Raw genomic sequence first — 15,929 nt, forward strand, 5'->3', positions numbered from 1 at the left:
ATCAAATAACTTTGAATCTATGCTCAGTGTAGTCTAAGTTGTATGCAACAGGAGGGGAATGAGCTCATTAAACTTGACAAGAGAGAAGGGTGACCTTCTTTTGGGTTGAGTTTAAGGAATTGGAGTACAGATTAGGAAAAGCGATCTGAAAGATTTCCCTGTGGAGTGGTCAGTATAGTGAAATTTTGCTCAAGTTTTTGAAAAACTCCCCTTTCCAATATTTTGTATAGATTATTTTAGTGGCAGGATTCAGTGGGTGAATTTTGTCGTCACACCTGTGATTTGGGATAGGTATCATTAACTCATTATAAGGATTTCATAGAAAATTTGACTCATCATGGCAGAATGGGATTCATGTGAAGTACAGGACTTGGCCAAATAGAGGAGGAAGGTAAGTGCCCCAGCATCCTGTTTCTTGTGTGTGTAATACAGGATAAATTGTATGAACAATGCAGTAAAAGCAAATAGGGATTAGTTAAGCGGCCAGCTCTCAGTATGATAATCTAAGCAACTGTTACCTGATTTCTTCACATGATAAGCTTTTTACCTAGTGTGAAGAATTCTCATCAAGAAAATGGAGAGATGAAGTAGGAAAGAAAACCCTTTCTGTGATAATTACCTGTCTTCATTTTTTAGAAAGCCTAATTTTTCAGAAGCAGCAATTAATTTTGTTGACACACTCAGGCTAAGTTAAGAAACCTCAAGTAAAATCTCGGCTTCCTGAAGTCAACAATAAACTTGTGTTTGTGCCAGGAATCTCTGCATTTTTGACAGAAATTTACCACAAAGCCTTGATTCTTGAAAGCCATGGGATATCTCAGCATGTGCGTCCAAAAGATGAGGAAGGATAACATAGAGACTCTGAAAATTGTTGTCCCATTCTGCTGACAAGAAATGCAAACATGAAAAAATTAAGAATAATATTTATGTACAGCTTTGCTTAGGCTATAATAGCATAGGTTACAAATACGAAAAGTGAGATGGTTTAAAGCACTATCCTTTATCCATATATGTAGGGCTTCAGTAAAAATTGGCTTTTTTCATTTGAAGTTCTCTTGCTTGGTACCAGGCATTAATGATTTTTGTCCATTTGAAAAAAAAAATCATTAAAACATCCAACTGTTCAGTTGGAATTATCATGGTTGCAGCTGGAAATAAAGCTCTAGTAGTGAAACATACAGGATGGATTTCTGAAAAGCTTTGTTTTTTCTTTTCTGCCTGAAAACTGATGGGCAGGTATCAGCTAATTGAATCACAGAATCCTTCGAGTTGGGAGGGACCTTTAAAGGTCGTGTAGCCCAACTCCTCTGCAACGAACAGGGACACCTACAGCTGTATTAGGTTGCTTAGAGCCTGGTCCAGCCCTATCTTGGATGTCTCCAGGGATGGAACATCCACCACCTCTCTGGCCGACCTGTTACAGTGCCCCATCACCCCTATGGTAAAAACAAAACAAACAAACAGAAAAACAAAAACAAACAAAAAAAAACACCCTTTCTTACATTCACATATGTCTTTTAGTGTTGAAACCATTTTCCCTTGCTCTATCACAGCAGACCCCTCTAAAGAGTCTGTCCCCTTCTTTCTTACAGCCCCCCTTTAGATACTGAAAGGCCACTATCAGATTCTCCCCTGAGCCTCTTCTTCTCCAGGCTGAACAGCCTTGGAATTGGAGATTGAATCTTTGAAAGTATTTGCTTTCTAATCTGCTATCGTTGTCTGTAGGCTTCTTGGAAGCAGATTTCTATTTGCTGACTGCATAGGCATTTTGTTGGCAGTCTTTTACTGAAAATTCATGGAATAACATTTGAATTGCTTTTTGTATTTCTTCTAGGTTTTCATTTGATTTTTAAAACCTATGAACTGGGTAACCATTTCATTCGTTCTCCTTTTCTTTTTTTTTTTTCTTTCTTTCTTCTAAGCTATCTTTGTATCCAGCACAAAGTGGAATGCAAAATAATTGAATAATTTGTGAGACTGACTGCAAAATAACATCCTCCAGCTTTCTCTGTAATTCCCTTTTTTAACTAAAACTCTAGCTTGAAGTAGAGAACGTACCATCCTCTTACAGATCCAGGTTTTCTTTATAATGTTAAAACCCATCTTGATCTACTGGGATTTCTGTATATGATGATGCTTTCCTCACTTAATTCCCTGTAACAGCTGAGCATTTAAATTGCTTACAGGTATTTTTTTCCCAGAGTTAGTTAAAATATTTAACATTACAAAAGGAACCGAAAATCCCCAGTCACAAGTTTTTACTGCTAGATATTCTACATGAAATAAAGACTTGTAGGTATTTTGTCCTCCTTTGACATGTGAAAGCAGACTACCACTTTCCTACAGAGCTGCTTTCTGAGGCACATAAGCAGTTTGGATTATGCAGAGAAGACTCAGCCCAGTTTTCTAAACAACTTTTTCATGCCGTGCCACCCACATGGAAAAGTTTGGGGTTTTCATTGCCTCGCCATACTTCCTTTTATTCTATGTCTCCAGTGGCTGTGGCAGTATATGGCCTGGAGGCTTGACTTGTGACTCTTGAGATGCTTGATGCAATGAGCTGATATGCAAATTCCTGGAAGGATTATCAAAACATTCTTGCTACACCTTGAAATCAAGGAGTTTATGTGGGCTTGAGAAGTTGAAACTCAAGTCCAGACTTGAATTTTAAGGTGTGTGTGTTGTGTCTGGTAGCTTTTCTCAGGGAAAATATCCACACTGTAGCTTCTTCAGAGTCAAGGTTTAGTGGTGTCCAGAATCTGGCACAAGACCTGCTAGTCCCAACTGTACATCAAGGCTTTTCAGCCTGTGAAGCACTGTCCCAGGGCTGATGGTGCAGTTCAGAAGGAAGCCATCTCACTGTAATGATCTCTGTTATGTATGAAAATGTTTGCTCAGGAGAAAATGTCTGGGGAGTGAGGGGGAAAAAAAAGCAAAGAGAAACAATAAAAAGCTGTGCACAATGCCAGCTGCCATCAGGGAATGAAGGTTTATTTTCAGAGCATCATCTTTAGAAACACTGCTTCCAATAATTTCATCAGTCTAAAGAAAATTGTACCTTTTATCTTTTTGTTCCGTTTCCAGAGCAGGTTTTTATGGAAGAACAGGGCTGTGCTGAGCATCAGGCAGGTTAAGCCCCGTGCCTTTGGAAGGGCTGTCTGAAAAAGACTGAGTGCTGTGCTGTGCTGTGCTGTGGTTGTCCAGGGATGGTACCACAGCCCATGGTGGGCTGCAGGTGATGAAAACGGGTTTGGAACACACGGTGTACTGTGGAGCAGCAGTGGGCATTCTCGGCAGAGGATTCTCATGACATTTCCAGAAAACCACAAGCCATCCCCGAGCACCAAATAAGTATTCTCTGTTCTGATAGTTTGAAGTAAACTTTGAATGTGGGAACTTGTTTGGCATTAATGGGTAGCGTAGAGAACTGCTGTACACTGCAGTGCTCACTGGGAAGGCTGTGAACAGCCTAATTGTGAGCAAGCTGCCAATAGTTCAGAAAAAGGGTTTTCTGCTTCTATCCCTCTTTGATTATTCACACTTTAGACAGTTTGGTGAGAGTTCTACATAGTCTCAAGCTTTCCGTGCCCACCATCCTCCCCGATAGAAGCAGCAAGCAGCCTTTTTCCTGTGTGGGGGAGTGTTACTAGCCATGTCCAAAGGGCAAATGTGGATTCAGAACATTTTTGCATTCTTTTGGCTAAGGATCACATGAAATTAGAAAGCCATTTGACTGCCCGGTGCTGCTACTGATGCAGATGGCTGGGTGGCGGGGAGCTGCCTGGGGATCAGCTGGGAGCCCACTGAGCTTTGATGTGATCCTGCAGCCATCTTCCTACTGAAACAGAAGGTAAGCATTAGGTAAGAATGACTGCATTACACTATTAGATGTTTCAAGATGTCATGTGTCTATTCTGTAAACAGCCTTCGGAAATGAGAATAAAGATCATCAGCCCACCCCAGTTCTGTGGTTAATGCTTTTTCCTGGTTCGATCTGGTTACTTACTTCAGGCATTAATAATCTTGTTGAGAGACTGTCTAACGAATATATACCAAGGGAAAACAGTTCCGTGTAGTATGACACCTCCTCGTGGCTTCGTGTGTGACCAGAACTGGGGGAGTCAGCTCAGTTCGGACCCAGCAGTGCTGCGTGAGGAGCAGGCATGTCCCGAGGTCAGGTGCAAGGGCAGGATGTGTTCAGAAAACAGGCATTGCCAGTCTGCAGTCAAAAGCTCAAATGCTTTCTGTTTTTACCTGCATGCATTTAAACCAGATAAGCTTTTAGCATGCCTTGTTTCACCTGGGTGCAAATTATTACAGGTGAGTGATAACTGAAAATGTGAGGCTTTAAAATCACTGTAATTTTACAGCTGCAGTGTTTTAGTACTTCAGCATCTCTTGTTTCCTGAATAAATGTGAAAGCACAGTTGTGCTCGGAGCTCAGCGCCTGTTTCTCACATGATAAAATGCTGCTTTACTGCTATCTTTCCCCACCCCAAGCCCAGGTCCCAATTAAACAGCAACCCCGGGAATCACTTCTTTGTGCACTGATCTGATCTGAAGCCAGGAGCAGCTGCAGAAGTTAAGCTGGGCAGGATTTTTCCCTTTGGCACATATTGCATGCCCCTTAATTAGCTGACAAGTGCTTGAAGGCTAGTGATTTTCACTCTGCTTGAGGAGAGAGTTCTTCTTCTTAAGATTTTAATTTCTCAGGTTGGAATTTGAGGAATCGGGTGGTGGAACAGAAGTTTGCAGGGTCCAGCAATAATCTTTCTGCTCTGAGAGCCTTTGTGAGAGGGAACAGTTGGATTGCAGAGTGGCTGGAGACCCCGTACTCCCTGCAGCTCTCCTCCTGCCAGAGCATGGCATCTGCAGACGGGGATGGTGTTGCTGAAGGGGAAATGTCACTGTCGAGTTGCTACCAACATCCCGGAAACGCCGCCTATATGAAAATCACTGTACTGGGGAAATAACCTAGATTTTCACCAGTCTGATTTGGGTGTGTTGCCAGGCAACACGGGCTAACAGGGGTTTGTATGTGTTCTTTAGGTAGGTGTAGACAGTTCTCATAAGCTCACAGGTAGGCAGAGGCTGACCCACTGCAGCAAGACGAGGAGTTCAGCCCTGCGTGCTGAACTTTCACTAAGAGAACTGAGAGAAAAAGCAGCTGGATCAGACCCAGAGCTGACGTATCCTGTTTGATTTCTTTTCCCCTCGCGCTCCGGCACGCTTTGTGTTTCGGCAGGCTTTTGTTTCTGCATACAAGTTGCTCTAAAAAATTGGGGAGCGTGTCTGGGGGTGCCGGCGGCGATGTTCTGAGCTCGATGGGCTGGGTTTCCTGTGAAGGCTTTGTTCCTCCTACCACGCTCAGGTCGGTTGTGCAACATGCCCCTACGCTTTGAGAAGAAAAAAAAAAAAAAAAGTGCTGAGTAATGCCAGAGGTTTCTCAAATGGCTGATGCAAACCTGGAGAATTTGCATCATCATTCAGCTGGAGTAACTTGGTACGACAAGAGCTTAAATACAGGTCCACGCGGAAGCTGAGCTGGTTCCCAACGATAGGGCAGTGCCCGTGGGCAGGGTGAGGGTGCAGGTGCTGCGAGCACTGGCAGGCAGCAGGGCAGAGCAGAGCTCTACCTGCACGTAGGAGCAACCCCGCCGATAAGAGGCGGCGGAGGAAGAGGCTGAGAGAGGGAGAAGCTTGTGAACTTTTTGGCTGCGCTCGCTGTCAGCACTCTGTTGACACGGTAGCATGGTGAGGAAAGCTGCCGTCGTGACGGTGTCTAATGGGAGCTACTTGCAGGGGCAGCCGAACGGCAGGTTGCCCTCCATGGACAGCAGGCAGCCTCAGGAGAAGGTGGTACTGAAGAAGAAAGTCACGCTGCTGAGGGGGATCTCCATCATCATTGGCACTATCATTGGAGCTGGCATCTTCATCTCACCCAAGGGGATCCTGAAGAACACGGGCAGCGTGGGCATGTCCTTGATGGTCTGGACAGCGTGCGGCATCCTCTCGCTTTTCGGTAAGTCTGTTCAATGCTTCCAATTGGTCTGGAGGGGCAGCCGGTGGATTATTCCTATTTTTTGTCTGATTTTCCATTGGATATCAAGGCTCAGCATGGAGCCCGAGGACCAATGGGGCCGCGGAAGGCTTTTGCTCTGCAACAAGCTGCATGCAAGGCACAGCAGTCCACAGTCCCTGTCACCCGGCACTGTGTCAGCACAGGTTGTGAGTGCAGGTTGTTTCTCATGGGTCCCTAAAGAAAAAAGCAAGTGCCCGCTTTCTCCCGTTAGCTGTGCTGTATGTAATATGCTGTTTTTCTGGCTGTAAGAAGTAGCTCACAGCTTGCTTGTGAGGCCCCTGGCAGCTGGCGTGCGGGGCAAACTGTTGAGGCAGCTTTGCTTGGTTCCCTGGAGGCTCAGTCAAGGTCTCAGGGAATAACTCCCACCGGGTGTAATCTGTGTTGGTATGAGAGGGAGCAGAGCAGTAACACCAACAGCCCCTCTCCCCTGTCTCACGTTACTGTTTTTCACTTTATTCCTAGCTTGCAGTGTGCCTTGAAAAGTTCGGCTTGCGAGGATGAATGCAGCAGAAACAAATGCGTAAAATGAGTTTTATGGCTGGCCTGCCCATTGTGGCAGTTTTTACTAATTTTGCTGTGTTTCTTTTTAACAATATTACATTCTGAGGAATGCTGGGTGGTTTGTTCTGTACACAAAGCCCCATTCAGAGCGGAAAACCCCACCCTGGCTCCTGGGGGACAGAGAGTCCATTGACCTCCTTAATGAGTTAATCTCAAAGAAGTGGAGGAATAACATGAGCATTGGCTTTATTTAAAACAGAGACGACTTGTTTTCTGGCACGAGGTAGGGAGGACAAATAGGGGCTAACACGTGTCTGTCTAATAGGTGGAATGTGCAAATGCCACCCTGTGTAACTTGGCTCTGAGCTTAAAAGCAGCACTGAGCGTTTGGAGGCTAAGTCCACCCAAGCCAAACAGATGTTTCAAGTAAGTTAGGACCTGTTCTGGTCGAATGTTAATTGTATTGGCACCATGTGCAACATGTTTTGTTGTCCAAACTTTTAAGTCCTGCCTGTAACAAAAATTCCCCTATAAAGAAACACCTCAAATACAATTCGTAACCCTGGCATAGGACCCTGGTCTTTAGGTGCAGTCAAAACAGAATTTGCTTAAGCGTCTCCTATTTAGCTTTAACTTCAATAGTAGCAATTTTCTGACTGTGAAGTAAAGTCTGTGGAAAAAAATCAGGTGGCTTTTCCTTGGCGTTTTCCAGATCTCAACATTCAGAGATCTGTCTCATTTGGTCCAGTAAAAGATATTACCTCTTCCCTCTAAATGGACCTGCTACAGTTGTGATTTCATAATATTTTTGTCATTAATGTTTCTCATTTCCTACAGGACTTAAGGCCTCATGCAAAGGTCACCTAGGCTCTTGCTGAGGCTGTCTGTGCAATATGTATCAAACCATGGTTTGATTTTCTTCCAAATCGCTCTAGAACAGGTTGGCAAGAGAAAGCCCGTGAATATATTTTTTTAATGTGGCTGTAAGAATTCCTTTAAGTACCTTTCTGGGAAAGCTAAAGATGGTTGGATAAAAGCTGTCATGTTTTTGCAAATCCCCAAACAAAGCAAAAGGAGGATGTAATGTGTTGTAAAGTCTTACGGCTTCTTTGGGCTTGGTGTCGGGCGGTTTTGAAAACTGTAGTTTTCACCTTAACATGAAGCAGCATAAAAGCAGGTAGGGAAAAGGCTTTGCATATGTTGCTGATCTGTGTAATGCTTTGTGTAATGCAGTGCTTACAAACTGGTTTTCTTGTGGCTCCTCCAAAAAGGGCTGCCTGCATTGAGCAGACCCAGTGCCCTCTTTGCCCATGGAATGAAGAATCCACAGGCTTGTAAGGCTGAATGAGGACCAGCAGTCACGCATGGTCACAGTATGCTGTTACAGCTCTGTAATGTCAGCATCATGCTGACAGCAGCCTTGAGCATCTCCTCGGGGAGCTGTTCTTTGCTGGGAAATCCAATGCTGATAGAACTAAGCCATTCCCTAAGTTTGGTGTGCAAGACTTCAGTGGTACCAGTGAGGAAAATCCTCCATCTGTGATTCCTGCTTCCAAACATGAGCCAGTTGCTTGCTTTTCTGTGGCTGAGGAGGGAGGGGAATGCCATGTTCAGGCTTTCCTCCAAGGATGAGGCAGGTTGGATGGCGCCGGGCAATATTTGCTCACAACTATTTGTCAGAGGGCTTTGCACTGTTGGCATGATGCAGCACTTTGTGCCACACCAGTGTGGATGAGTAAGAAGCACCATGCTTGTAAACACTTCGTGCCATGGCTTACACAAGTCCACCGGAATGGCATGGAACTTCTAAGCCTCTTGAAAAAAGAATATGGAGGATTAGAATGTATCAGAAGTTGTTGTGTTACCATAGCAGCTCGGTTGTTCACCTCACAGATGCTTGGAAAGTTGTTTCTGGATGTCTCTTGTGATGCTTCAGTTTCACTCTCACAGGTGCCCTCTGCTATGCTGAGCTGGGAACATGCATTAAGAAATCTGGTGGTCACTACACGTATATCCTGGAGGCCTTTGGCCCGCTGCCTGCTTTTGTGAGAGTCTGGGTGGAACTGCTCGTTATTCGGTAAGTTGGTTGCTTCTCTTGTGGCACAACGCTTCTCAGTCATGATGAAAACTCTCCACTATGTGAAGCACAAAAGAAATCAAAGATATCTTGATCTATTAGCTAAGTTTTTTAGTGTGGCTGCTCCAGACAATTTAACAATGCTATTTTGCTTCTCACCTTTGAAACATTCAAAAAGACATATGTGTATGTATGGAAGAAAAAGAGATTCTACAAAAGCTGTCTGTCACACAAATTCAGTGACTTATTTTGATTTTGCTAAGCTTACTACATTCGTTGATGTTAATACCCACGCCTACATGAAGTATAGTGGAAGAGGAATGTCACCTTTACATTTTCTAAGCTGAGGTGCTGGTTTTTGGAGCAGTCTCTGTTGTCTGTGGATACAGAAATAACACCTGGCACAGCTGTCACCCAGAAGATTTGAGATCTGGGTGCACTGTGTCTTCTCTAGATGTCAATTCTGGTCCCCATCTTTTGTTATCATGGTGTGTTGGAGAAGAAAGTTGGCCAAATAGTGCAACATTGAGTCCTTATGTATCTGAAATGCCCAAAGTACTGATGTGGTGGTATGCTTGTGGTTGATACAGCCCTTGACATTGTATAGGGAAATTACAACAAGAAGATGCAGAATGACTAGATTGTTGCAAATAAATTTGCGTAATGTAAACTGATCTTTTTGTTGAACTAAAATGTGGCCTGTTTGGGAAATATATATATATATATATTATTTTACAGTATTACTGGAACTGGAGGGCTCGTTGCTTATAGAACAGGGCAGTTCATTTGTGTGATATAAACTCAGGAATGCTGCGTTCCTGCCCTAGGCCAATCAGCACTTCTTTGCCTTCTCTTCTGATACGAGCAAATGAGTCACCGATGCACAAGCCTCATCACAAATCGCAGCTATGTTTACATAATATTGACGAGTTCTAGCACAGACTGTTGAGTTTAAAATCGCTAACAGTACTGAGTCATTATGAAGCTGTAAATCCTTATCTCGTTTCTAGAGGAAATGATTGTGTGTGTCAGATGGCCCCTTGCATCCTACTGACTCATACGTAACCTTTGAATAAACTCCATCGAATGTGACAAAAGAGTGGATCCCTTAATCTTATTAAATGCTTTCTGAAAAGAAAACCAGCAAGAGGAAGCGGAGTTAGGGTTTTCGTCGAGGGAGGCAGCGGTGTGAACGTAGTTATACCCTTACGCAATCATGAAAGGAGAGTCATGTGAGAAATCCCCTTGTTAATCTGCACCCTACTAAGCGAGGGGATGCTTTTCCTAGGATGAGTACCCACAAGAAACCAGACCTTGTCAGCTCCTCTCCTCGATTATTGTTTTCATTTCTTTTGTACACACGACGGCGTCCCAGGAGTGCCATCAAAATACTCTTAGTCATTGCACTCTGCCCCACACCCAGTAAATAATCACGTTGCATGGGAAAGAACATCAGTGGGTCCTTTAATCATCCAAACGAAGAGGCAGCGAGGGAGATGGACTTGTTGTAACTTGTGTTCAGAGCGGCACTGCCAAAACTCTGGGCAGTTTTAGGGCTGACTCTGGCATGGCAAACTAGTTGGCTACAGCTACCAAAGGGGCTGAGCCTTGGTGCATAGCGGTGTTATTGTCAGGGGGCCGAGCTGCACGCATACTTCTCACTTCAGCCTTTTTTTCCTCTGAATGGTTGTGGGATTTTCGTGCCCACAACCAAAATAAACATTTTCTGTTCTCATATATACTTACAGCCACTATTTTATGGTCTAAGACACACGTAGCTGTGTCCACATACTGAGTAAACCATGCTAGCATTGCCTGTAGAAGCGCCCCATGCTCCTCATCCAATACAGGTGGGAGCACCTTTTCTCTCAGGAGTCAGGTGCACTATGTACTAAGAAAAAAAAAAAAAAAACAAGAAGAAAAAAACATCAGGTTCTCAAACAAGTGAGGGTGAGTGAATGAGTTGTCTGCAGCACTTGGATCTGGTGATTGCCCACAGGTTGGGTAAGAGCATGCTGCTGAAGAGGTGACTCATGTGCCTGCAGCGTGTGCTGCCAGCCCTCTGCCTGCCCCTGCCCACTGGCTTTCTTCTTCAGGTTTTTTCTTTTCTCTTTGCCCTTAAATGAAAGCTGCTGATTTGCTTTGTGTGCATTTGTGAGCGCACAGCTGTTAGGAGCCTGCTGATCCTTATGATTGCAGTCAAAAGGAAAATGCCCCATTCCCTCAGCCTTGGCCTCAACTGGCTAAGTGCACTGCCAGCAGCATCTCTCCAGTTTAAGAAGCCAGGAGACTTAGCTATTTATTAAAGATATAACCTTAACAAGCTTTGTTTTTAAAAGTGAATGGTGTGGAGCTAGATTTTCCTTAAAACAAGAGGGAAAAATCCAGGTTCTGGAGGAAGGACATGAGGCTGAGGAGGCAAGCTAGGGCAGAGATCTGCTCTTCTGCCTGATCCAGGCCACTTCAAACTGGGCAGATACAGAACATGAGGGCTGCAGGCCGGTGAGCTGCCTATGTCAGTTAGATAGGTAAAGGCAGCAAATGGATGGGCAGAACAAGTGCCCAGGCTATTGTCTGCCTTCGCTTGATGTGGAAAGTTTCTTAGGAAGATGCTTCAGGTCTTTGCTCCCAGCGGTTTTGTCCAAAGCAGAGTGTGGTGCTTTGGTTGGTTTGTGGCTCTTTTTGGTTTAAAGGTAAAACTCTCTGGTGGGAAATCCAATTTAGGATTTCGGTGAACAGTAACAACTTCTCTGCAGTATTTTCACACAGTTCTTAGCAACTGTGTTTTAGTTAAAATTCAACTGGGAGAGGTATATTCTGCACTGAAGGCATTGTTTTATTAAATGCTGTAGATTTTTCATAACAAATTTGCAGGGACTCTTGTTTCACTCAAAAATCCCTCGAGGCCCCTTGTCTCCTTGCTGTGTGTAGCAGTATGATGGAGATCAGATCCTGTGATCTGTCCAGTAGAAGGTAACATGTGAAGGCTTGTGGCAAATACTTAGCTGGTCTCAAGGAGAAAGGCTGTAGGGATGTCATTTCAGATTGGGAAATGCAACAGGCTCGCCTGCCTTTCATTAATGTTCCTCTGTCGCACGAAAGGGGCTTTCCGTGCTTTGAGGATTTTCCCTGCCACAGTGCTGGAAAGTTGTTTGTCAATAAAATTAACACGCATTTTAAGCAGTGTTTGCATTTTAGGAGATGCCATTTTCATTCGTCTTTTATATTGTCTCAGACTTCAGTAACAGACTCGGTTTAATTTTGTGATTCCTATTTCAGTAAAGCAGAGTTCTCATCCTCATTGAAATTAATGTTTGTCTATGAGGGGTGAGATGCATCTCACCACCACAGTTCAGTCTTCAACAACTTTGAAACTTTTAATTTGCCTATACAAATTAAATCTGGCCATGTTCACTGTGAGCATGGGAATGAATATTTGCACTGATGCATCTCCTTTCTTTGTATGGCTGCTTCACACTGGTTATCTGTTATGCTCAGAAATCATGGCCCGTGGTGCCATAGTTGCCAACAGGCACCAAAGCTGGGTACACCTTGTGGTTCTGTGATAATAATGCTACAGTGTGATCCCAGGTGAGTATTGTTTACATGCTATTGCAGATCAATTTTGTGATTTCTTTTTCCTATTCTTACTTTTTGCTCTAGCCCTGCTGCCACAGCAGTGATATCTTTGGCATTTGGACGCTACATTTTGGAACCTTTCTTTATGCAGTGCGAAATCCCAGAACTTGCGATTAAACTTATTACAGCTGTTGGCATCAGTAAGTATCTGATTTTAGTTGTCAGAAAGAGTAAAAATGATGTAAATTAAAAAAAAAAAAAGTTAATCAGACACTGAAAAGGTAGATGTTTGCTGTGAATTGTTGCAGAGTGAGTGTGCATCCAGTGCCAAGGGCATCGGTGTGATTTTTTTGCCTGTGTGTGTTTCTGTAATAGTAAACAAAACAAAACAAAACAGAAAAGAAGAGCAGATTTTATTAATGGCAGAAAAAGATGTATTGCTAAGCCTGATTATGTTTCCACTTGAATTAATGGCAGAACTCTTATTACTTTTGTGGAAGCAATTTCAGTCCCTGGGAGATGACGAGCCAGTGCCAGAGATACAGAATAATGATTACTCGATTTTAAGTGCATTGCTCTACCTTGGCAAGCACTTGCCAAGTATGATGCCATGAAGAGATGTAACGCTCCTGACTGGAGCACAGACAACATGAGATCATCATTCTTAGTGCCCCACTGTCCTGTGCAGTGATAAAACTTACTGAGGCACTCGCAGCTTGGGAAGCAGGAGCCCAAATGACTTTGGGAGCAGGGTGAGCGGTTGGCTCGAAATGCTCATTTATTATGAGTAGCTTCTTCTCCTCTTTCCAACTTTACAATTAGTGTGAAGGGGTTGTTTGGGGACACCGAGAAGTAAAACATGCTGATGGCAGGAGGGAGGCTAGCCCTGGGCTCCTTGGTGTGCCTGGACAGCGTGTGAAGCTGTGTGAAATGGAAGGCACTGTCCTGGTGCGAATGAGAGTTAGAGACATGCAGCAGGAGAGGTTTGTTTCCAGTTTTGTGCGGTGATCGTGGATGATGCTCTCTCTCTCTCTTACACACACACACACTCAGCTGTGCTGGGAGGAGCGTGCAGGGCAGATTGGAGTAATTAGTAACAGATTGTTCCTTTCAGTTCGGCCAGTGCACATATCAGAAATAAAAGGGCTGGAAAAAAGGAATTAAGACATGCAAAATGATCAAAGGCATGCAGGGGACCACTTTAATTTTGCACAATAATAGGTTCAGATGACTTTTTCTTTCTTTGGGGAAGAGAGTTCAATTGACATGGAAATTTTCGGTCTCCAGGTTACTGGGGCTTTTTGTAGGAGTTCTCTTGATAAGAGCTCTCTTCTGCCAGGAGTGTTAAAAAATCAGTGTGTGACCGCATTTCTTTCTGACTTAATTATGCACAAACTATAGGTTTCATAGGAATAATTGAATTAAGGCTTGAATTTCGAGGTCAATGACTTTTTATGGCTACATCTGTCTAAAATATTTCAGTGAAAGATAAGGATGAAACAGATGTTCAGTAACTTCAAGGTCACTGAGACAGAAGGAATGTTAAGTGAGGAGTCCATTAAAAGTGTTTTGTTAAGTGCATTGCGATTCAAGCACAATAAGCGAACAATTTGAAATAGATTTTTATTGCTTTTAATTTAATTGAAAATCTGTGTGATAAACCGAGGCTACACAAAGTAATTAAACAAAGAAGTAACATTGCGGGGTGGGGGGGGTGAGGGGATTGGAGATACGCTGGAATAATTACACCCTGAAGGGAGATGGGAGTTCACAGCAGCCTGTTCCTATGGTGACCGAGGGTCTGTGCAGAGCAGGTAGGATGTGCTGCTGTCTCACTGAAGAGAGATTCTGGTAGAAAGTTTGTGATTGTGATTGGGACGGTGCTGAGAAAAGCGGGGGCCTGTCAGACTGAGGCTGCGTTGTAATTCTTCGCACTGTGCTGCGTAGTGGATTTTCATTTGTGGCAGTTTTTTGATCCGATGCTGCACTCTGGGCTAAGCTATCTGAGAACATACAGCTGTTATTCTTGCGCTGTGAGAATTAGCTGGTGTGGTGACTGTGATGAATGTTCTGTGTTGTGCTGGTAGGCAGAGTGATAGGTGAGATTAAGATGTTGAGCTGCACAGACACATTGGAGCCCTGAAGATCTTATAATCCAATTTAACGGTGGCAAAGGTAGTGTTTACTTCCACCGGAGATTTTGTTAAGTTAATGAAAATATGAGCTTGTGAGCTTTTTGTCATCCTATCCACCCTTGGTCCCTTCTACTGTCTACGTCTGCAGAGTGCTCACTATATACCTACTGCATGGGGAGGAAGTTAGTAAGAAGCATCACTAACCTGTGACCTTGAAAGAAACTTTACTCTGTAGTGTTAGCCTGTATTTTCTGATCATACTACAAAGGGAAGGAAGAGATTTGGAAAAATCTCCAGGCAGTCCCCTGCCCCCAAAAGTGATCAGTGCATCTCTAAACAGCTCCCAACAGATGTTTGTCTGCAGCGGTCTTCACAGTTCCAGGGGTGAGTTCCTACACCTACCCAGTGCTGTAGCCCAGTTTTTCCTGTCCTTTTCACAAGAAAGTTTTTCTTATTCTTTTTATTTTTTTCTTTTTAATCTAAACATTCTGTTCTGCAATTTGAGCCTATTATTCCTTGTGTTGCATAGAGTGAATATGGAAGGCACTTCTTCCTTTCCTCTTTATGGTCAGCAGGACAGGTTTGTGAAGGGAGATAAGGGGGGAGCAGTGAAATGCTGCATACCAACATTGTGCATGGCCAAGACTGATATTCATGAGAGTTCCTTTTGAACTGCAATGCAAAGGTTGCCTGAGATGGATGCAGGCAGGATTAAGATGGCAGTGGCAGACACTGCTGACTCTCAACAAGCTGCAGAAAAGCACTGCTTGCAGAATGGCCGTAGCTCACTCCTCTCCCACTGTTCCACTTCCTTGTCTCTGTGATGCAAAAGGAAAAAGGGTGTTGCAGAGAAGAAGGAGATCATATGAAAACTAAAATGGAACCGTGGTAGATGGTGACTTTTAAAAATATTTCCGTCTTTATTCGTTATTTAGAGGAGCAAAGATGTGCTGGGCATGAAGTTCACCCTAAAATCACACCTGTCCTGAGCTGTAGATGCTAATTTTCTGTTCCAGGCTATGGTGCTTTTGTCATGGGTACTTTTTTTCTTTCTCACTTTTTTAAACAAAAAGTCTTCTTCATGTTTATTGCTTTTCCCAACGAAGAAGACATTTACAAAGCATGGAGACAGGCAGTGCAAAAGAAAAATAGAAATCTACATTCAAATTTTGCTTTATTTGTATCTTTTAACTCTTTCCGTAAAGTTAAGCTTATTTGTAATAGTGAGCAAGAGGTTATGCTGTGTGAACATATTGAGCTGTGTTGTTGATGTATAGCCTGAATGGCACGCAGCCTTAACTGAGCCAGTTCTAATCTTTTCATTTGGTCTAAATATCAGCAGTCAAATAAACAGGATTCAACGGTAAAGAACTGTGAAACTGAAAGCAGGTTACCAACTCTTACATCCGTAAAGTTTTTCAACTCAGTCAAGCACATTTAGGGTAAAATATGTAATTTTTCCTCTCTGTGTTCGGAGCTCTGCCAAAAAGACCAAATTACTCAAGTCGTGTCTGCTAGACAGAAGCCGTATCGTGCTTGGAAATCAAGGTCAGCT

General features: G+C 43.5%; 1 protein-coding gene across 2 annotated transcripts in view; it reads left to right on the forward strand.

The window, feature by feature from the left end:
* The first annotated feature begins 5,431 nt into the window (after positions 1–5,431).
* SLC7A11 (solute carrier family 7 member 11) overlaps positions 5,432–15,929 on the forward strand; it is a 57,215-nt gene continuing 46,717 nt past the window's right edge. The window contains exons 1-3 of one of the 2 annotated variants that reach the window (XM_042829782.1): positions 5,432–6,022; positions 8,534–8,660; positions 12,324–12,439. In XM_042829782.1, the coding sequence (XP_042685716.1) occupies positions 5,752–6,022; positions 8,534–8,660; positions 12,324–12,439 (514 nt within the window). In that variant the 5' untranslated portion in view covers positions 5,432–5,751. The remainder of the gene's footprint in view (positions 6,023–8,533; positions 8,661–12,323; positions 12,440–15,929) is intronic. The other variant, XM_042829781.1, reaches the window with a different exon arrangement.

Source organism: Centrocercus urophasianus, unplaced genomic scaffold, assembly GCF_019232065.1.
Source record: "Centrocercus urophasianus isolate 14NV4802_14NV808 unplaced genomic scaffold, USGS_Curo_1.0 seq_32, whole genome shotgun sequence".
Taxonomy (NCBI): Eukaryota; Metazoa; Chordata; class Aves; order Galliformes; family Phasianidae; genus Centrocercus; species Centrocercus urophasianus.